We start from the raw sequence: 24,040 nt of genomic DNA, 5'->3' as shown, positions 1-24,040 counted from the left end.
AATCTGTATAAAATAAGGAACTGACAAGACCCCAGACTTTGGGGAGCAGAGGAGGGGGCTCAAACTAACTTGCTTTTTCCCTAAGCAACGCTGGTTTTGACTGGCCTCTCAGCAGTTTCCGCTCTCTCTTGCACACACTGATTTTTGGCTTCCTTTCCGTGCTTTAGTTGATCTGCCCTACTCCCTACATTTTGACATCTGTTTCCTTTGGACATCCCTACTTTGCACTTCATTCTCTGTCTTCCGCGATGGAACTGGCTCCTTCCGGGTGATCTCATCGCTTTGTTTCTCAGCGTGCTCCTCTCTCTCTCTCTTGCTGTCTTTCAGAGCCCCCACCTCTCAGCTTGCGGGGGTGGGGAGTGGGGGGTGGGGCTGAGGGCGCGGCTTGAGACCCCAGATCCTAGGATGCCAGGGCGGAGCACAGACTGCTCCTTCGGATGCCCCACCCGCACAGCCCTAGTGTTCGCCCAGAGGTCTGCAACTAGTGGAGCCCCTCCTCCAATTCCGCAAGCAACGAGTCTTAATGCTCTCTCAGAGCGTTAGGGAATTCTTGTTTGGGAGGTAATTGCTTCTTGCATAGGCTTTGCTTGAAGAACAAAAGCTTAAGCCTCTGTCCCAGACCTCTCAGAAGAACAGTGAGGGCCAATGGGCTGGGCTCCTTTCTTAGTCTTTTTAAATCAACCAGCTTGCTCCTGCTGCTTATGCACAGAGACCTGGGTGGTGTCAAGGTTACACAGCAGGTGACAAAGAATGGGAAAAGCTAACTGGGTCAATTGGAAGTCTGTCTCCATTTTTCCCCCCTGACTTGGAGGCTGCTAAGGGCACATTAGCATACCTCAAGCTATGTTCACTGTTTCCTTCAGCTGAACAAGGGGAGACCATAGCAAAGGGCTGGATGGTTTCTTTACCTCAGCAGAATCAGACATTTGCAAACTAAGTAAGAATCATGGAGGATGTTACAAAAGAGAAAGCCAGCTAAGGCAAAACCAGGGGCTCCATTTGAAAACAATGACCCTTTGGAATTATTAGAATTCATTTACATTTATTTAGGTTTCTCAAGTAACTGCACACAGTCTTTTTTTTTTTTTTTTTTTTTTACTCTCTCTCTCTTCAAACTTGGGAGCACAGTAAATGAAGCAGGTGGAAAGAAGTGAAATTACCGTCCATGTGGCGAAATTTAGATACTGTGAGATTTCCTTTCAGCTTGGAAGCACCTGGCACCACGGTTGTTCATTCATTCAGTAACATGAATGAATCTCGGACACTGGCAGTGGGGTAGGGTGGTGTTGCGGGCTGTACGTGACGTCACACTCACAAATGGAAGAATAGTGAGAAGCCTGGCAGCTAGCTTCCATGGGTCCCTGCCTAGGAGGTGGCAGCTGTGCAAGGACCCAGGATCACACAGAAACTACTGTGCAGAAAGATGACACTGAGCAGGCCAGCGCACACGGGCACGCGCGCACACACACACACACACACACACAATGTGTATATATATGTATGTGTGTGTGTACATTCACACACATATATATACATACATACACACACACATATATATATAATGTGTATATGTGTATATATATATTTGCATATCTTCTTTATTTTTAGCCATCTGACTTTATTCCTCCAACCAGCTTGTGATCATATTCTTCACATATACTCACACTGTGACTTTTTAAATGGTAACTTAGGCATTCCTTTAGAATCCTTCTCTCCCTTATCACAGAGGTTTTGGGGAAGCTGTGACTTTCTGCTGACTAATGAATGGTGTAGTGCCAGCCTTTGGGAAGAGCTGGTATCAGCATGTTATCGGCTGGCGTTTACAGGATGTTAGTGTCTATTTGACAATGAAATGATTCATTTGTCAATTCATAGGTACTATATATAGTAAAGGCACCCTCCACTGTAGGGAACCAAGCATAGGACCATAGCTGCCAGCAGGATTTCCCTTTTCAGCTCAGCGATCTACTGGAAGTGGCCTGTTTGCTGTTTATGTTAATGCATATAAACAATTAAGCATATGTAATTATGATAAAGTCAGTGACAGTAGAGGCCAAAGTCCAGGGAGGAGACCCCATCCATACTAGATTCTGCAATTAGATTACAAATCTCAGACACTTCATTTTCTAGGGAAATAGAAAATCAGAAAAAAATGTACATAATCATCTGCTGGTAGAGCTTTGATGCTTGGGGTGTTTGATTCATCAGATAGGCAGACTGAATCCACTGAAGTATAAGGACTTTCACAGGTCTCAGGCAGGTTGGGAGGGTCAAATAGACAGCCCTGGACACCTGACAACTCTTCTCTTCTTCCTCCTCTTCTTCTTCCCCCTCCTCCTTTCCCTCCTCCTCCTCCTTCCTCTCCTCTCCCTCCTCTTCTACCTTCTTCTTCCACCCCCTCCTCCTCCCCCTCCTCCCCCTCCTCCTCCCCCTCCTCCTCTTTCTTCTTCTCCTCTTCCCTTCCTCCCCTCCTATATTCCTCATTTCTCTAAATCCAATAAACAGTCAATCCTTGAAAACAGCTTTCCATGTAGAGTGCTATTCAGAAGGAACTGTGGATTTCGCAGAACAGGCAGTGTGGGTGATATGGCCAGCACTGTTCACATTAATGTGCCTAGTTTTTTTAAGATATAGATGCAGTAAACCTGGGCCAGGCAAGTCTGCACTGAGAGTGGCCATTGCCAGCTGCTCCCAGTAGTGCAGAGGTGGCTGGTCTTTCTGCTCCTGTAGCCTGCCTGCCTTTCCTCTTTGCTTTTTCTTTGCACAGATGCAGCAGCCCTGGGAGATTTAAGGACCCTTTTATGGTCCTGTTGCCAGGTCACAGCTCGATTTGCTAATATGGATGCCATTCACTGCCTGTCCTCAGCCAGGCTGGAGATTGTTAGAAGTCATCTCTAGAGGCTGGTGTCTTGAGCTAAAGGGTGTGATCTTTTATCTAGTGACTTAGCACCATTTAACTTAGTTCCACAAACCTTTCACACATAAGCAATTTGCTCAGCTCTGGTGGCAAAAGGCAAGTGTTTTTCTATGGCACGTGGGTCCTCCAGCTGTCGCTCATTTCTTCCCTCCCGGGAGTGCAGCTGCTGTGGTGCTAGCTGGCAGGCCTGGCCCTTCAGCTGGGGCTCTGCCAGTGTTTCTGTGTGTCTCCCCACCATTCACTCTTCTTTCTCTGTAATTCCTCGCTTTACACTGTTTTATTTACTACATGTCCAGGGGCCGTTGTACATGATGTAAGGAATAACTGGGCAAAGGCTCTCCTAAGGCAGGCAGACTTCAGTGTTGCCCGTTTCTCAGTTCTCTGAAGCTTGCTTACCTCCAAAGGGCCTTTGCCATAGCCCTGTACCTTGTCCCGGGGGCTCACTTTCAGTGCCTCTTATTATAACATACTCTCAGGATATAAGTCCCAAATCATAATCTGAGTGTGAAACAGTCAGAAGGGCTGAACCCCAGAGTCAGGCAGCTAAGGCAGCCAAGGCCCACTTCTTTTGCTCATTAAATATAGAACCCCACTAAGCATTAATTTTCTCATTTGTAAAATTACATTACTTAACTCATATATTATAATTATAGTGATGTCTACTTCCTACATGTTAGTATTTCCATGTAAAACATTAACTCAGGGCCTGACAAAGTGATCAATGAATGCTAACTTTTGTTATCCACATCATTATAATGACAGTTTTTCTTCCCTTCAAGAGTTTATAGGATAGTAGAGTCTAGGGGAGGAAAGTATGTGAATAGCTTTAACACAAAACAAACACAGCTAGAGATGCTATCGGAATTTAAGATAAAATTAATAGCCTATTCCAGAAGTTGGCAAACTGGGGTGCAACCTCACAACAGCTTTTACATTTTTAAATGGTTGAAAGCCACCTTAATGGATAAAAATATGTGTGGCTCCTTGGTATTACCCTTGGTATTACCTAGAATGCACAAATTCCCAATTCACAAATAACTTTATTAGAATACAAACATGCTCATTTTTTAGGCATTGTTCATGGACTACGTCACAGATAGAGACCATATGGTTCAGAAAATTTTTGAAAATGTACATATTTTTAAAATTTGTAATTTTTTGCGGAACAAATGTGCTAATTACTGGCGATTATCACTGCAGCAAAGCAAGAAAGATCTTCATCCAAGGAGCTGGGGGGGTTGGGGTGGCTCAGGAGGGATGTGAAGATCTATGGTGGACATGCAAGATAGAGGTCTCAAGCAGCATTGTCAGTGAGCGCACAGACCTTCACTAGACTTGGGCATATGAGGTGTGTGAGGGTTTCTTTGACTGAAGTTCAGCTCTCACTTAGAAGACTAGGTTGAACCCAAATTCCAAAGCAATGTGTATCTTCTTAACTTGATAAACAATGTACATACCCCCAAAAATTTGTGTGAGAGTAGGGGGGAAGCATACTATGCTATGCTAAAGAGACTGCTCTATTTTATTCTAGTTTAACTTAATCCGATGCGGGGAAAACAAACTATGTAAGAGAGATTCTTAGGTTGGGTTTTACATTGAGTATCACAGTGACAGCACCCAGTGTCAGTTTTAACACTTAAAATATGGAAAGAGTATGCTTAGGCATAGGTTCAGGTATTTGATCAGTGGAAAACCAACAGCCATTAAGAATCTTCATTCAGGAGATTCTCTTCTACTTCCAACTAGGCCCATTAGTTTTCTGATTCCACACAGTGATTCAAAACGTGTGCTCTATGTTTTGGGGCCACCTCTGTTTCAGGTCACCGCTACTCTGTTGAGACTGTCTGTCAGAAGCTCAGAGCAACTTTGGATCACCAGGTGCCCTGTCTGTGTTCAGTTTGGGGAAATTGTGAATAATTACTTAATCGCAGGCAGAGTTACTGAAGACCCCTGGGAATCTTTAATCACTCCTATCTGTTCTCATCCGGAGACACACAAACAGAAGAATCTATCTCATGATGAAAAGATCAGAATTTGAAGAGGAGTAATAGCATCATAGCGCATGGAACAAAGCTGTTAGGAAAGACTCCTGACTTTCCACGAGCTCACTTCCTTGCTCTCTCGAACTCCTTTCTTTCAAGGCAGGGGGCTTCCCTGTGTAATCCTGGCTGCACTAGAACTCTATCTATAGACCAGGCTGGCCTTGAACTCACAGAAATCTGCCTGCCTTTGCCTTCCCAGTGTTGGGATTAAAGGCAAGAGCCTTTAATAACTTTTAGTAGAAAACCAACAACAATTAAGAATCTTCATTCAGGAGATTCACTTCTACTTCCAACTAGCCCCGTTAGTTTTCTGATTCTATACAATGATTCAAAACGTGTTCTCTATGTTTTGGGGCCACCTATGTAACTTTTCTCAACATACATATCCCAAGAACCAGACAATATCTCCCTGTCTTACCTGGTTTAGCTGGATTGTTTTACTTAAAGAATGAGTTATAAAAATCTTTGGGAGAGCCTCCAGAATTAATTCAGAAGTTGTACATTTTCCTTAAGAATTTCAAAAGAGATCGGAGGTGATCCCCTCTTCCTACGCTGGTGGCTTTGAAGAATGAAGCATTTTCTTGTTGTAGGACCTCAAAGTAGGTGAGGTAACAATGGTTTTTCACCACAATGAACAGCCACTAAAACAGATAAAGCATTCATTCCTTCAAGTTTGATGACATAATATGATAACTTTGAGGACGTAATCTGAGCTGGTTTCATATTCACTATCTGCCTCCCTACAATTGTGAGGACATAAGAAATAGTTGGTGCAAGGGAAAAGCTATATTTAATTCAGAAACTTGGACTGGAATTAAATACTCAGACTCAGGACTAAATCCTAGAACCCATCCTTCTTTACCTTTTCTCCTATAAGAATTCACAACGAAACTATTTCATCTGTTTACTTTCCTCATTTAATTAAATGGCCATAATTTCTGATCTTAGCCCCCATCCCTCCTTCCCTTTTCTCTCAGAATTGCTTCTTCTGCCCTCTGATAATTTATTTTCTCTGCTTTCAAAATTAATAAGAAAGCTAGTCTTGGGGCAGCTTTCAACACTTCAAGTATGAATCTTCCCCCATCACATTCTTCATGGGGAAAACGAGTCACATCATCAGTGGGTGATGAGGTCATGACGCCACAGCCCACGCTTTGAAAAATACCATTTCCATTTTCTTTCTCTTGGAGCAAGATTTTGAAAGAGGGAGATGAAACTGGGGTGACAGCTCTGATGACTCTTTTAGAAACTGCCCAGCATTGCCAGACGCCAGCTTCGACAAAGCTCTATTCTGAACTGTATGCCCCCCACCCCCGTCACGTCTATTTTTGACTTTGCCTAGGAGGCTTGAGGGGAAATCTGCAGAGATGAGAGGTGCCTTGTTTTCACTTTGACTACTTAACTTCCTTGCTTTCTGGAGCTATTCCATGTCATCCAATATTTTGTTTCAAATACTAACTCCACTGCGTGCTTGCTATGTGATTCTGAGTATGTCAGTTATGCCCTATGTCATAGTCCCTTCATTTTCTGTTACAACATCATATTTTCTATTACAGCACTGGTGCTAGAGTTACATCAGTTATTATATAAATATACATATATATAGTAAGTACATTTGGCACACATATGTCAATAAATAACAAACATAATAAAGTGTTTAGAAGAATAGTTAAGACATAAAATTATGTATTTTTTGATTTGCTGTTAGCATTACACATATATATGATCATTACCCCCAGTACTAGTTTTGGTGGGGGCACATACTGTTTTTAAGAGCACATAGCCTTGAGACTTCTTATTCACTGAGCCGTGAAGGAATGAAAAGCATAAAATATTTATCAGTTAGCTCACCCATTTTCTGGTGACTGTGAAATAACAAATTTTACTTTGTTTGGACTGTCCTGTTGCAGGTCTTTCATAGGTACTGTAGATCTCCAGACTTGGAGCTAATATTAGAATTGCTACATTCTTGATGATACTTTCTGTCTATTGCTAAATAACTGTGTGACTCTGATTAATGTATAAAATATGAGATTGTATATATATATATATATATGTATATATATATATATATAAGATCCATCCTACTCACTGTAGAGCTTTTCGCCTATTTATTTCCTTATTTTGGAATGGTGACAGCAATTTAATTACTCTACCTCATTGGAATTATTTGAGAAATAATATGATTAAGTTTAAAATACTGCACAATGAATCACATACCAATTCAAATCATCTTTTCCTTTTCAAAATGGGATTTTTAGTTTCTTTTTCATCCCTCAACAAATAAATTTCATAATAACATGCACTCTGATGATAGATAACATGTACCCTTTCTAGATTAGGTACATGACATTCAGGTATTATTAATTTGCCCACAGGGGTGTGTCGAATGAAGTAAAAAAAAATCTGAAATTAAAATGCCTCTTTCTCTCAGGGAAAACCCTTCACAAACTAATCCCCCACAAAATGTGTAGCATTTGCATTTATAACTTTATCAGCTGTAGTTATGACCAGCCATAAATGCACAGAGTAGCTCTCAGAACCATCTCAGGCAGTTATTAAAATGTGCAAGGGATATAAGTCTATCCATTGTACATATTAAAAAATAGCAAAATGGGAAATTTTTGTGTGGTAACAGATGAAGGTCATATATTTTGAAAATGACCAGATTTCATCACTTCTGCTGGCCATGCAGAGATTTAGGGGCCGAGTAAAGTCCGAGAGGAAGGAGAGGGAAGCAGTTAGTGTTTGTCAGGTGAGAAATGAATGGAGCTGCAACTTAACCTTGACAGGGTAAACACAGCTCTCTCTTCCGAGGGACAGAAAAGAAATGAACTGCATCTTTTGGCATTTTTACACAGTTTACTGCTTATACTTTTAAAGATACATAGCTCTACAGTATAAGAGAGTTGAGGAGTGCCCCCAACCCCCATCTCTGGATGGGAATACCAGCAAGTCTAGTGATAAATAACATCTAATGGCCAACCCATAATTATCTTATTAACAAGTCATATTTTAGTATCCTAATGAGGTAAATAAACATTGTTCTGAGGTGGGGATAGTAATGATGGTGTCAGTGGTTGTTTGTTTGTTTGTTTGTTTGTTTTTGAGGCAGTGTGTCATGAAGCCTAGGTTGACCTTCAACTCACTATAAAGCTGAGGCTGGTCTAGAACTCCTGATTTCCCCACCTCGAAAGTGCTGAGATTACAGGCATATACCACCATGCCTGGAATGCAAGAGTGTTTATAATGTGAGGAATTGTTGAAATTAGCCATTTTGAGCATGCACAGTGTGTCAGGGACTGTATTAAATGGCTTCCATAATGAACTCATTTAATCATCACGACACAAAAAAGGAGTTTTGTTAGTCCTCCATGTCACCTGAGACTGACATGCCCAAGGTGGTGAGCTGGTAAGACTTGGGAGAACAGGATTTCAGACCTGTATTTGTTACTCATGGCCCCTACTCTAAAATAACCTAGTAATGTTGACTTCCTATATTTTATTTTAAGAAGCACTGGGCCACTTGGGATTAAGAATAGACTGTATCATTTAGAATCTGGGCTATACAGCTGTCTTTAGCTTTCCAAATATTTAGATTATGAATCAGGCAACATGATGTGCTCATTGCATGGTCATGATGAAGACCTAATTGAAGTATTACAATATATTGTCCTCTTACTACACAGGAGGGAGAAATGAGGAAAAGGTCTGCTGGAGAGTGGCTTGATGAACATCTCCAGGATACCTATCCAGCTGGCTGAGTTTTTCAAGTTTCCATACTCTATGTTCAGCCACACAAAGTAGTATGAGTCACTTACTACTAACCATCAATAGTTGTTTCCCAAGGATCAAGGATATACTGACACTATTTCAACTGCTGTGGGAAGGTTTCACCTCTGGTGTGGTCCTGGGCATGTCTGGGCTACTCAGCCATTTTTCCCCATATGTATTGGCTGACTACATTTCTCCCTAGCATTCCAGTTGTCACCAGATACATTACTTGCTTTCCTGTCACTGTGACAATATACCATGGCCAAGTCAACTTACAGAAGACAGAGCTTTTTTTTAACATACGGTTCCAGAAGTATTAGGATCTATTATGGTGGGGAAGCATGATGGCAGATAGCAGGCAGAGCAGCAGGAACTGAAGCTGAGAGATCACACCCTCACCAGCAAGCATAGAGCAAAGCATACAAAAAGTGAACTAGAAATAGCGTGAGTTTATACTCTCAAAGTGATGTACTGCCTCCAACAAGGTTCCACACCGAAGTTTCTTTCCCCAAGCAGTGCCACCTACTGGGGAACACTTATTCAGATGGGTGAGCCTATGGAGACATTTTTTTTTTCAAACCACCACAGCAAAAGAAACTTTATGGTCCCTCTGTGATTGTTCTGTCATGTTAGTCTTTTGGGAGGCCTGGTAGGGAGTTCTCTCTTCTACCTCAGTGGCCCCCAAAGGAATAGCAGTCTCTGTGACAGCAGAGCCTAATTGTGCCTGTCAGTAACTTCGATCCTTGATTCAATCAGGCAACCCGTGCCCATGTCTGCCACATCCACATGGTTTCTGTAAGAGCTTTGTTCGTTTCTGTTTAGCATGTATCATAGGAAATGACTAGAATAGATATATGCCTTGCCTTATGCCTAGGTTCTTTTAAACTCCAGTTTAGAGGGATGTGTCTTATTGATTCTGCAGAAGTGGCAATATGCTGCACCCTTCGTTAAGGAAGAACATAAGTTCTCTCACTACCACACTGCCAGGAATTCCAGGATCTTTCTTTGCTCACACATTCCGTTGGGAAATTGCTCAGTCATGAACGTGTCGCAGTTGCCCCATAACAAATAAAGAACTTTTACTGGGTCTTAAATTGTAATTGAATCAAGTTATGATAGTTGCTGGGAAAGGCTTAAAAGGTTCATTGCTTCTTCTGATATTTGGTTTCCTTTCACCTTGAGAAAAATCTTCAAATCAAGCAAGCACAGTGTGGAAGGAACCTTCTGGGTCTCAGATGTGACTATTCTCTTCTACATCTTCCCAGAAAGACACAAAGACTTTCTTGTAAAGAGCTAAAGGAGGCTCATTCTCTTTTCTCATTTGGACACATTTCAGTCTATTTCTGGATCTTTAACCACATTTAAAGCACGTGAAGAGGCCCTAGTGTAAACGTGTTTGATACTTGCATGATTTTTCTAAAGTATTGAAAACTACCAGTTATGATCACAGGGAGAATAAAACTTTACTAAATTAAGTTACTAATGAAAATAGAATGGGTCATAACTATTTGCTAAATTTCACATTTACATATTAATATTTTACTCTCGTTATTTTATGGGCCACATCAACTTCTTCATATACATGACCACTCTCTTGTATTAGAGGAAACATTGTTTACCACATCTCTTGTCCTTTGATTATGTTTCTTAAAAATATCTCTTGCTCAATCAAATTGATCATATTTTAATTTACTAAATACTCAGCTTTTTGAATTCTATTCTTTTGCTGAGATAAAATACCCTAACAAAAACAACTTAAGTTTAAAATGGGGGGGGGGGCTATTTCCACCCACAGTACAAAGGTACAGTCTCTTATGGTAGGGAAGCCAAGAACCGGAAGCTTGAAGCATCTACTTGTATCACCGCCACAAATAAGAGGGAGAAAGGGAAAGGCATTTGTTCGGCTTATTTTATCTTTTATATGCAGTCAGACCAGGACCTTCAGAAAATGCTCCATCCACCTACAGGATAGGTATCTTATGCCAGGTAGCTTCATAAACAGAATGCTTCACACGAATGCTCAATGGCTAAATAATCACTCAGGGGCATTCTTGGGCGCTTGTGTCTTAGACTCCAGCTACTGTCAAGTTGACAACTTACACTAACCCTTCACAACTCCACCCCTTGTCAATTTGATTCCCAAACACATCACCTTTAATCCATGCCCTTCCATTCCCATTCCCATCTTATAGTGCAAAAATGCAGTCAGTTGGTCAATAAAATATCCATAGTCTTTAAAAACCCCAATATCCTTGAAAAGTCCAAAGTCTCATCTGAGACCTAGAACAGTCTCTTAACTGTGAGTGCCTATTTAAAAAACAAAAATATAAATTATATAGTTCCATACTTGTGACATATACTGTCTAAAAGCGCAGAGTAAACAGACTTGTTGCAGAATGAAAGAATCACAGTTAGAAAAAAGAAGTGGCACACAATAATAGTTTTTAAAATATTTAAAACAATGCTACCTAGAAAAAAGAGAAGAAAAGTTGAAATATTTGTAGTATATAGAAGAAGATAGCATGCCAAGCTTGGCTTTGCTTGGAGGTTTAAGTGTTCCCATGATAACTGTAAAAGCCTTAAATTCACTGAGGTATCCCAGAAAAATGAATGTTATTTTTAGTTCTGAGCCTTAGGCACCCAGGAGACATATTGTATCCATCTCCTTACTTGTGTGTGTGCTTAGCATAGACACTCCGTACGTAGTGAGAGTGTTAACATGATGTTTCACAGAGTATCAGCTACGCCAAATGCCAAGTGTTCCGAGTTTACAATGAAATGAACTTGGGCTTGGGGGATGGGCACACTTGGTGAAAGGAACTGACTTAATCACACAATGGATGGGAAAAGATGAGTTTCCCTCAGTTTGTGTTTGTCCAGATTGATCCCTGGTTCTTCTGGAATTAAGTGACCTTAATTCTGGTTGAAAACTAGAAGCAGTGGAAATTCCCTGTGACTTGGGGGAGATTGGGTCGGATGGGGGTGAGTTATCTGGGACCTCCCTGACTAATATCTCATAGTGATGTATCTCATGTTTGGCACTGAGGCTTTTATTTAATAACCAGTGTCTTGTAGGAAAGCATTGTTCACCCACATAGGAGTCTGAACATCATTTTAAAAAAATGTCATATTTATGATTAGGTTACAAAGCAGTGGGCTTCCATAATGGTTTTTCACACATCCTCTGTTGTAATTAACGTTACTTAATCCTGTTTTTCATCTTTTAATATTTGTGTTCTTAATGGGACTCTAGCTTTCTTGAGTCTCTGGAGGGTCTCTCATGTACGTTGGCCTAATCTGGAATAACTGATTTGTTTATTCTTAGAAGGAGTCGTATTTGGATTGAAGAAGCACTTGGCACTGGTGTCCAAGTGCAGATGTCCTGTCGTAGAAGATAGTGCCTCATTCAGAAAACCCACAGTAGAGTACAGTAAATAGCATCTTGGCTCTACTCTGTGCTCCATTCACAACTGTTAATTTTACAGGGTTATGATTTCATCTCTGAGCAGAGGGCTCCTGGCAGGGACAGATGCGCTGGTGCCCCAGATTGTGCTGTGTGTGTCCCAGTAGGAGCCATCAAGAGCAGCAGGATGGCAGGAAGAAGATGGTGCTTCCGATAGAGAAGCAGTTGTAGCATGGCCCTGGGAGGAGGCAGAAAGGAGGAGGATGGGCCCTTTCAAAGAGATCACAATGTATCTTTCCTTCGGTTTAGAATCCTATGCCTGATAAACTAAGGGAAAAGAAAAAGTTGCCTCGAATGTTACAGAGAATATTGTCAATCTTGGTTTTAGCCAAGATGTATACTATTTTAAATAGTATACATCTTGGTTTTAGCCTCACATGTATACTATTTTAAAATGTATCTCTGTGTATCCACTAGCATGCTGACAGACCTAAGTACTGACAGGTCTGTATATCTATTCAAGGAATATCAAATAGGCCACGTCATGATTAGCTGGATCTGGGTCACTAGGCTAGGCTGGTATGACAGGTGGAAAAACATACTGTGTGTTGAGTCTGTGGCTTACTTCCTAGTCTAGAGCAAAAGGCAAAGAGAAAGCCGAGGCCAGATTTGGACCAAGCTTGGGACATAGTACACAGTAGATACTTACATTAATTTTTTGAGAGCAAGTCCCTATACTCCTTATTGCTATAATTCACAGCACCTAGAACAGGGCTCACAAATATGAGCAAAAGTTAGATGCTCAAAATCTAGTCATTGTGCACAGCCATTGTGCTCATGATCACGCTGAAGCTTTCTTCTCCAATGAGGAGGGCCTCTGAGGCTCCACTCCTTCCTGTGCATCTATGGGCTGTTAACAGTCCCTGAGAGAGGATGGTGTCAGTTTCTTCAGTGGTGTAGCCTCTTCAAGGTGGCCTATGCTCCAGGAAATAATGCCCCACATGCGTTCATGCAAATCAATGGGTCATACACAGAACAAGTGAAATCACAAAGATGGCTTGTTGGGAGGAAGTGTCTGGGCAAGAGAAGGCAGGGGGTGCAGCAGATGACAGGGTAATGAAGGGTGTGTGCAAGCGTGTAAAATTCAATACATGAATGTACACAGCCATCAAAGAATAAAAATGTATGTGAGGAAAGGATAAAGGAAGAGATAGAGAGACCATTAATAGCTAGGCAGGATACCATGGTGAGCAGCGATGTGGTATAGTCTTGTTTGCTTGTCTATTCATTTCTTTCCATGGCTATACTTTTTGTTCCTACCTTTTGATTGAATTTCCAAATAGACACAGGTCGTGTGTAGCACATGGGAGACTGTAAATGCTATTACCAAAGGGCAAAATGGTTTATATTCTAATTTCATGTCTGCAGTACCAGGATGCTTTATTTATGATAATAAAAACTAATTTTAGGTTTAAATGACTTTGGGGCTATGATTGTGACTTAGTAAATACAGGAAAAATTTAAGAACAATCAAAGCAATTTTTTCTCACCTTTTAAGACTCAGTGATAATGACTACTTTCTCTATTCCAATTCTGAAGTCCTGGTGTGCTTATTGATGGTGGTAGACCACACATTGAGATAGTTAATAGTTGGTGACTAGCATCATGAATCATCATATTCTGGCTTCCTCAATGCCCTGGAATTCATTTGTATTTGCATAAAACCCAAATGGGATTTACTATTAACTATTTAGCATGCTTCTTTCCTTGAGTATATTCAGTCTCTGATCATGCTTGGATGCATAGGTTGTTGCATAATATTTCTTAAATCATTACGCTTAAGAGTCCTCTGAAATCCTAAGAGCCCAGTATCTTTGAGAGCTCTTTCATAAAAACCTAAGGCAAATGTGATTAGAATTGTCGAGATGCATCTAAAACAAGGCCTGTTTCCATTTGGTTTGTAGAATAACACTGACTTGAGAAAGGAAATACATACAAAACTAATTCCAGTGATTTTTGTTTGTTCAGTTTGTTTTGTTTAAAGTAGGGTAGTGTGTTTTATTCTGTAGCCTCGGCTAGCCTGAAACTCACTATGTAGTCCAGGTTGGCCTTTAACTTGCTCCTAAGCTCCTTACTTCCTTTTCTTGAGACCTGGAATTACAGGGCTTCTCTGGCATACCCCTTGAATGCCTGGGATTCTTGTGGGGGTCAGAAGAATGGTAGCATTTGAGTAGTGACCTAAGTCTGTAATCCCTGCACAGGGAAGCTGAGTCGGAAGAAGCTAATCCTTCAGGCCAGGGAGGGTGACACATCAAACCTGTGTTTCTAAGAGGAATGACTGGTAAAGTGTCTCTTAAGATTGATTCGACCCATAAAGGGCTTAGCACATAACGAATCACTCAAGAGTTATCCACCTATTGAGCTTTCCTTTTTGTCCCTCTTTTCTCCACAAAGGTTGAAAAGAATGATGAGGACCAAAAGATTGAACAAGATGGCGTCAAACCAGAAGATAAGGCTCATAAGGCTGCGACCAAAATTCAGGCTAGCTTCCGTGGACACATAACAAGGAAAAAGCTCAAAGGCGAGAAGAAGGGTGATGCACCAGCTGCTGAGGCCGAGGCCAAGCAGAAGGATGATGCTCCCGTTGCTGATGGTGTGGAGAAGAAGGAGGGAGATGGCTCTGCTACTACCGATGCAGCCCCAGCCACCAGCCCCAAGGCTGAGGAGCCCAGCAAGGCAGGAGATGCACCTTCTGAGGAGAAGAAGGGTGAAGGGGATGCGGCCCCCTCAGAGGAAAAGGCCGGCTCAGCTGAGACAGAAAGTGCTGCTAAAGCTACCACTGATAATTCGCCATCCTCCAAGGCTGAAGATGGCCCAGCCAAGGAGGAGCCTAAACAAGCCGATGTGCCTGCTGCTGTCACTGATGCTGCTGCCACCACCCCTGCTGCAGAGGATGCTGCCACCAAGGCAGCGCAGCCTCCAACGGAGACTGCAGAAAGCAGCCAAGCTGAGGAGGAGAAAGGTGAGTATCACAGTGTGGGTGGGGCCATGGGCAGGATGCAGTAGGGATGTTAAGCCTACAGCCAGACCACCTGCATGGTCCAGAGGGAACTGTCTAGATAGCGTGGACTACAAATCACAAAAGTTATGGTGAATCCCCCCAAATCTACAAGCCCGAGAGAAAACTCACAAAGAATTACATGGTAGCTAGTACTGGAGAATCAGACAATTATCTTAATTGGATTGATATAAACAGTCAAGCTTGATAATCCCAGTTAAAAGAAAATGTGCTGTATGCTGATAGACTTAGTTTAATAAGTAATTACTGAGACTACATTTATTTCATGGATGGGAATTAGCTAATGTGATTATTTGGCTCTAGGAAGGGCCTCCCATAAATACAGCCAACTCTTTATTGATTATCTAGTGTGTGAATTGCCAGCAACAAAAATATAATCTCAACCCTCCTTTCCCTACCCCACAGTGTGTTTCTGGGCATTCTACCCACCACCAATTGGCGAGTGGTATCTGCTTATATGTGGAGAATGTTTATATATGTTTGTAACTGGAGAATGTTAACTGTGACACAAACTGGGGTCAGACACAATTAGGAAAATAAGTCTGTTGATATTGCCAAAACCAAACCAAAACCAAAACAAAACAAAACAAAAAACTCCATAAATTATCATTTTATTATCAAAGACACCACTCTCTCATATGCATAAATAATTGAGAGTTGAATGTGAATATGAAAAGGTACTGGATTCTCCTCAGTTTGAAGCTATAACTTGGAAATTGAAGTTTTTTTTTTTTTTTTTTTTTTTTTTTTTTTTTTGTTATGATGGCCCAAAGAGCCTGCGCAGAATTAGAAAAGAACATCTTATGAGCAATACAGATCTAATAGCCTTTCATCCCTGGAAGCTGGCTCTGTCTCTCACCCCAGCATATCTAGGGTAGAAAAAAAAATCAGTATCCCCAAGGGCTTTCCATAGTCTGGTGTTATTAAGAATACCTTTTATGTTGCCTTGATCACTGTGACAATTACACTAGAAAAACAGTTTAAGGAAGGAAAGAATTATCTTGTCCCCAGCTTAGATGTTGTAGCCTATGATGAGCTTTGTCTGTTGCCATGGGCCTATGATGATGCAGAATATCATGGCAACAAGAGTGTATGCAGAGCAAAGTTTTGGGGGGTGGATATAGTTGGATGGATGGATGGATGGATGGATGGATGGATGGATGGATGGATGACAATGGAAAGGAAGAGGGAGGGGGAGAGAGACAGAGATGGAGGGGAAGAGGGAGAGAGGGGTGGAGAGAGATGGGGGATATAGATGGATGGATGAATGGATGGATGGATGGATGGAGACAGAGGAGAGGGAGAGAGGGAAATAGATGGAGGGGAGGGAGGAGGGAGAGAGGGAGAGAGGGAGATTTTAAGATACCTTCTTCAAAGGCACACACAACTAGATCCCACCATCCTTAACCCCACCACCAGTTAAAGTCTATTCTGAGTTAATCAATGGAATAAATTGTTGATGAGGACAAAGACTTCTAATTTTAACCCTCTCTGAAATCTCCCTCACACACACTCTGAGGTGAGCTTTACTGGTCCAGGTGACTCTCCTTTAATTGACAATCAAGATATTCCACTGAACCTTTCAACCTCAAAAGTCTTTAGAGATAAAAGTTACTTCTGTGCCAATTTACCTGGATTGACTTGCCCATTTAGAATTTTATTGATTTATCCCAAAGACTAAGGGTCTAAATTTGGGCCAGACCACTGTCTTGGGAAAGTCCAATGAGACTGGATCAGAACACTAATCCAGAAAATGTTAAGACATCTGACCTTCAGACTGATAAAGCAATTGCTGAACGTTTGCCTAGATACTAGAACATGGCAGATGAATACTCTATGTTTTCAATTCTAGTTTTCCATTTAAGCCTCTAGAGTATAATAATTATCATAGTTATCAGCCCACTCTCATATTCCAGCTTCAAATAAATCATGATTCTTTCTACCAGTGACTCAGTTTAGATCTTTACTGTAGCTACATACCTGTCCTAGAAGCCTGAACTTATAGTTAAGATGATATCATTTTCTCAGTAATAGCAAGCTATGTGAATAGGACATTGGTTTAAGTTTATTCAACAAAATTGTCTAGATTCCTTTTCTTTAGGCTTAAAGTTCAAGAAATCTGGGAATCCCATTGAAGGTATCTATAATGTCATTCTGTAACTCTTGGAAGTCAATCACACTTCTAAGTGTGTGACATGTTTGACATTGCTTAGATTACATTTTTTAAGCTGGAATTTTTAAAGTGTGGAGAATAGGCACAAAGACATGATGTAATTTTAGGTATATATATTTATTGTTTAGTTTGGTAGAATTTGGTGAGCCAATAAAATATCTCTTTATATATATTAGTATATAATATTATATGCTATATAATATATTAATAAATATTATACATTATATTATATATCAACATCTAGTAAAATGTAATATATTAATATATTTAAGGATAAGCAAAAACTCCATTTTATTAATTTTATACTTTATCATTGTAAATGACTGATTATAATGTTTTATGCGGTAAGTATTCAATAAATGTCACATGTTGGAAGAATAGAAATTGGCCAGATTTAATTTATAGATAATGATCTTTTTACCTGCCTATAAAGTTCTCTTGCAACTTTGCAGATTCTAATCATTTATTTGATTTGAAATGTGTCTAATCACTGAAAATAAAGAGAGATTATAGTCTGGCTTAAGCTTTTCAGATTCTAGATGAAAAATATCTGAACTAATGAGACTGTATATGGTGCATTGAAAGGCTATTGGATGTGCAAGTGAGGCTCAATGAGAAGGCAATCCAGGAGGCAGTAGTTGATGCATTTGGAATCATCAGGTCATTTGCTTTAAACTGGGATTTCTGAGGTTTAGAGAATAGACACAAATACATGGTATAATTTTAGGTAAATTGGTTTTTTTTCAGCTTTGGATTGATAACTTTCATCTCTGTTAGATTCTGAATTTTCAGCTTATAGCTTTTCTGGACTGAAATCTACCAGCCTGGCTTGTTCAATGTGGCGAGCACAAATTATTCAGTCATCATGAATCTCATGGAGTCACAGAGACTAAAGGTGACAAGAAGATCTATCATATCATATCACTTCCAAATTTCCAGAGCCTCTGCCCCAAGTTCCCCTCCCTGCTTCTTCTCACCAAGTTTCATTCTAACCCTGGTTAGAATAACAGTATTTTCAGACAGACTGCAGAGCTTGGAAATGGACAGCTCCCATGCTTGGTTGGAGATGCTGTGGCTGCATGGAGAGATAATCTAGCAATGTACAGGATAGGCAGGGGCCAAATAAGTCGTAGGAGATAATCTAAGAAAGTAAGATTAAAATTTTCAAATCAGCCCTGATCATTGCTTTAATAATATGGGAAATTATTTGTAAAAGAGGAATGGATTACTTACCTTGCTATTTATGGTTTTGTTATTGGATAGTTACCTCTGGCATTGATACTGATTTCTTTTCTCATTTTTTCTCAGCTGCCCAACTATGTATTCCTGTTTCTGTTTGCACACACACGACAGTCAGTGTGCCTTTGACAGGTTCAGTGAGTTTCTGATGCCTTTGTAGGAGGATGGTTCTTCTATAGGAAGCAGCCTGTTGAAGGGCCTATAGGACTTTCCCTCTGTCGTTGTTGAAGGGAGAACTTTTAAGCCCCCTTTAAGGATATTGTCCTTGGTATTTCATGCTGAGCAGGCAGCATGCCCACTGGCTTTCAGTGATGGAATTCTCTGCTTCTGTCCTCACCACCTCTACTGCTGATGGATTTTCCTCAAAGACAACCCTAAAACATCTGCTGCTATAGTGTTAGCAATGTCATCTAAGTATTCTGGCTGTTGATTTGGTTAAATTTCATTTATCTGTTTTAATTTAAAGAAAATTAGGCTCACATATTTGGAATGCATTGGGGATGGGGTGGTTGCCACGTGGGTGTAGAGGACAAGGGACAGCTGGGGCCACTTGACAGAACCAGTTCTCTCATCCCTCCATGTGGATACTGGAGATCAAATTCAGGACATCAGGCTTGGCATCAGGTGACTTTACACACTGAGCCATCTTGCCAGGGTTACACTTTACTGCTATAGTCTCATTACATCTTTCAAACTAAGATTATCAATACGGATCAGGGAAATAGGGAGGTTTACATTTGTTTTGCAACTCTCTGCTGAAAGAGAAAAATATTAACTTATTATATTTGTACATCTCTTCTCTTTCATCTTTCCTTCCTCTCTTCCCTTTATAATTTCATATTTACTTCCTTTTAGAATATTTAGAATAGCTTATCGTGTAATAGGAATCCATGCCACAAAGATTCAAAAGATGTGCTCCTTTGATAGAGGGACAATCTGATTTGTTATGGAAAGTATGATAAAATCCAGAGAGTGGCATTTAAAATAATCACATTAATAATCTCAACTGGATCATGCAAATAAGTGTGGAATACTTTAAAACAAACAAACAAACAAACAAACAAACAAACAAACAAACAGTGCTTCCATGACTCAGATGCAATTTAACCTATTATATTTTTAAAAACCCTTTGTATCATGTATATATAAATAGCTGTTATAAGCAGATGAACATTAATAGTTTCTAAAATAATTATGTGTACAAAACTGAAAAGTCAAGTGTATGTATACAGATTTAGAGAAATTATTTATGTTTCTTAGAGATAGACCCCTCCAACTCTGTAGCTTTTGAGAAGACAAATGAGTTTCTCTGTGTTAGAGTGTGAGTATGATTGCTTGGCAGGATGCCTCCGGAAAGGTTTACATTTGAAATGTGGCTTCAACCACTTCTCAGATTTATACACAACTCATAAAAGCTGAAATTTTGAGTTGTTAAAGTCCATAAATGTTGTTTATAAAACATGGGAACCCTGTCAGCTTTCTCAGTGGAACACTGCTTAAATATGGTTGATTATTAAGGTTTTATGGACCACTTTTATACAGATAGAGTAATCATTTTTATTGGTTTTACTTGACAACAATCCAGTCGTGTTTGTTAATATTTTCCTTTCTATTTTTACAGACTGAAGGCAAAGTGAAAAGGTATTCTGCCCATACACAGTCACTGAAAAAGGGGAGGTGTCAAACTGATAAATTTCTAAAGTGTTATCTTTAGGTAGCCTTGTAGTTTTTAAAGCTAAAATGTTTGATCTTGTCTCATTCCTTTTTCTCAATGGTTGTGCTAATCTCTTATTGTTCTTTTGAAGTCCCAACTAGGAAATTTCTGGGGCAGGCTCTGTTCTACATACCGATGAGGCAGGGAGGGGAGAGCATGCCTGAATGAGGAGATGGAAAGTCTGTTTACAATGGTAGAGAGCATTTAATAGGCAATTTATTAAAACCCCCAAAATCCCTATGATAAATGCTAAATGGTGAGAATCCCAGTGAACCATTGTAACCCCCTATGTCATGTGTTAGTACCATGTCCCTCTCCCCTTTATGCGAGAGGAATTTGAGGTTCAGAGATTAAATGAGATACTTAAGTACTTTTTGATAACTAGGAAGCATCAAACCAGAAAGCTCAAGCCTCACATGCAGAACCCTTACATACACTCAGGTAGGTCCTATTCTGGAGAAAACAGAAGGAAGATGCTCAAGGACCCAAGTATCTTGGCTATTATAAGACTCCTGACTTGTATAGTTGTATGCTCCATGATATTGGGAATTATCAGTGATCACCCTTAGATGGAGGCGCCCGGTAACACTCATAACCCTGTCCAATTCCCTCTCAGTACCATCACTTCAGAATGATGAGAAATGTGAAACGAAGTTTGATCCTGAAGTTCTTATCCAATGGGCTTCAAGTGTCTCTTTGTTAGAACAAGGTAAGCTACAAAGATCCGTTGAAACTGTTCAGAATAGGGATATTGCAGGTATCATCAGCTATGTCAAGGTAAAGATGAGAATTGCAAATAGAAGATTGTAGGTCTCTTGGCTGCAGGTCACTTGCCTCACAATTAGGATGTGCCTCTTCATAATTTCGCTTTTCTGTATCAGAGCCTCGTTAGACACCTGTTTTGACTGTACCCCTCTCTCCAGCAAGTGTGTTTATAAAGAATCCACTGTCTTCATAATACCTATTGTTAAAGAACTTCTCTTCTTCTTCTTCTTCTTCTTCTTACTTCTTCTTCTTCTTCTTCTTCTTCTTCTTCTTCTTCTTCTTCTTCTTCTTCTTCTTCTTCTTGTTCTTCTTGTTCTTCTTCTTCTTCTTCTTCTTCTTCTTCTTCTTCTTCTTCTTCTTCTTCTTCTTCTTCTTCTTCTTCTTCTTCTTCTTCTTCTTCTTCTTCTTCCTCTTCTTCCCCTTCCTCTCCTCCTCCTCCTCCTTCTTTTCCTCCTCCTTCTTTTTCTTCTCCTCCTCCTCCTCCTCCTCCTCCTTCTCCATTTTCTTCTCTCCTCTTTCTCCTGCTCTTCTCTTCTTTTTTTCCTGCTCCTCCTCCTCCTCCCCATCTCCACCTTTCTTTCTCCCCCTGGAATCTACTATAGAAAGGCAACTCAGCACTAAGACTGTTTACAAAATTTCTAAATTAAAACTATTCTTCTCATTACTTGTCTCTGTGTGGGTGTGTGTATGAGAGTGCAATGCCTATGGATGTATGGGGATCTCCCTGGGCTTGGTGTTAGTAGCTCTTGTCAGCTGACAAACTTGTGTGCTGGGAACTGAACTTAGGTTCTCTGCAACAGCAATGTGCGCTTTCAGCCATGAAGATAGCTCTGCAGCCTAACAAAATTGAAGCATATAAAGATGGAAAATTTTGTTTAGGCTAATTAGAGGAACCTTACTAGGAGGTCTTGATATGTAAGTTGCTTCATCTGTCTCAAAGGACAATAGATATCTAATAGATATTTTTTAATCATACCTGAGAGGCCTTACTTTTCATTCATAATATTACAAAAATGCAAATATTTAAATGCAAGTCATGATTCAGCAGTGGGTAGTTAAAATTAACCCACAGTGGGAAAGCCAGTTGTTGAACATCATCTATGCTATTTCTTTGGCTGAAGTAGTCAGGCAATGTAGATTTAATGAATGAGTTAGGAATGAATGGATGGATGGATGGTACTGTGCAAGGCAAAGTCCCAAGCTGATACAGGAAACTGGTTTGTAATCTCCAGACTTGGCCCAGGCCAATTCTTAGGTTCCTTGAGCGTGAGCTTATCTTTTCATAAAGCAAAAAATGTTGGACAAGGGATCACAAAATCACTAGTGAAAGATCTTGGTGATGGTCATCTTATGACACGTTCCTGATTTATATGCACATTCTAAATAGCAAAGTGAGGTGGACTCTCCTTTGTACGGAACACCTATGGTGTCATGGACCTTTCTGGTAATTTGGAAATGGAATAAGAAGCTCTGTAGAAAGTGTTGCTTTTATTTGGGGCCATGTGTTCTCTCTGTGGTGGCCAGATATCAAAGCAGCTAGGGCTTCCTAGACCAAGGGGGACATTTTAGAAACATATTGCAAACTGGAGGAAAACCAGGGCTGCTCTGTTCTGCAGCAGGGTGATTAATTTCATCCCAACTCCAGGAGTGACCTGTGGGTGACTCTTACCAGTGTGTGACAGGCACACCCCGAGAAGGAATAATCTGCCAGGTTTCTTGGCTCAGTTCCTTCTCTGACATCTCTAAGTGGTCTTTGCAGTGTGGGCTAGAGTCTACTGGGCCTTCTGCTGCTCCGCCATAGGATGAATAGTTTATGCCTGAACCAAGAGTGCTGCTGTGACAGAGGTAGGGAAACAGTCTTTTCCATCCTGGCTGCCTATTCTCCTTCTCCACAGCCCTACCGACAGACAAAATCTGTGTACAGTTTGGGAGTCCTTTGAGACTGTAAAACATAAGACCATGGGTGATCAAATAGGTTCCTCCATATACATAAAGTGCAACTTGTTATAACTCTGCTGTCTTCAGCAAAGCAAACAACATTCTCACTGCATAAAAGTCTATTCTAACTTAAAGAGCAGAGCAGCCCAGCATCTAAGCAGTTTGTCTGCATACTTCTACTGGTATGACAAAAGCCTTCTAGAAGGAGAAGCTGTGATGAGATTAAAGCTGTTTTATTTCTTTCCTTCCTAATCCTTTAATACTGACAGAATAACTTAAAGAAGCCTTAGAGAAGAACCCCACAGCTCTCGAGGGGGCAGGCTCATTCACCCCAGGCCAACAGTGGCTGGACATTTGGTGATACACTACTCTCTTTACCGTATGTTGATGGTGGTCTGGGTAGGAGGTCAGTAGAAATTTTTAAGTTACAGGTCACTTTTGAAAAGGTGAAGAGAGACGTACACTTTTTAAATGCCAAGTTAAAGAAGGTTTCATTTTATATGTGTGTGTGTGTGTGTGTGAGAGAGAGAGAGAGAGAGAAAGAGAGAGAGAGAGAGAGAATACCATTTAATACATGAAGAAGACTGCTTCTTATACCCAAAATTAAGCTGGAACTTGGGTTATGTGCCTCTCACTATGAGTCTTTTTTACATACTTCACGTGAAGGATGAGTCAGAATGAGTGTTTATGAAGTTTTGAGGTATACCAGGCTAGTATTTGTCTGTATTCTCTATATTCATTTTAGACATGCTTAGTCATGGATGCATTATGAACACTTAAGTATATACTATAATATATGAAAGGAAAAGGAGTTGAGACAGAATAAAAGAAAGCAAGGAAAAACGAACAGGAAGGAGCTGAACAGCCAGGAAAGCGCTCGCTATGTAAGCGTGAGGATTCTTGTTCAGGTCCTTAGCACCTAGCTCTTGACTCTAGCTGCATATGTATCAAAATTTGGCCTAGTCAGCCATCACTGGAAAGAGAGGCCCATTGGAC

The 24,040-nt window shown here is 40.5% G+C and overlaps 1 protein-coding gene across 1 annotated transcript in view; it reads left to right on the top strand.

The window, feature by feature from the left end:
• Positions 1-24,040, top strand: part of Gap43 (growth associated protein 43) — an 88,612-nt gene that overhangs the window by 29,834 nt on the left and 34,738 nt on the right. The window contains exon 2 of the mRNA XM_021185603.2: positions 14,591-15,158. Within this exon, the coding sequence (XP_021041262.1) occupies positions 14,591-15,158 (568 nt within the window). The remainder of the gene's footprint in view (positions 1-14,590; positions 15,159-24,040) is intronic.

The sequence above is a fragment of the Mus caroli genome, chromosome 16, assembly GCF_900094665.2.
Source record: "Mus caroli chromosome 16, CAROLI_EIJ_v1.1, whole genome shotgun sequence".
Lineage (NCBI taxonomy): Eukaryota > Metazoa > Chordata > Mammalia > Rodentia > Muridae > Mus > Mus caroli.
This window is presented reverse-complemented; position numbering and strand designations above follow the sequence as displayed.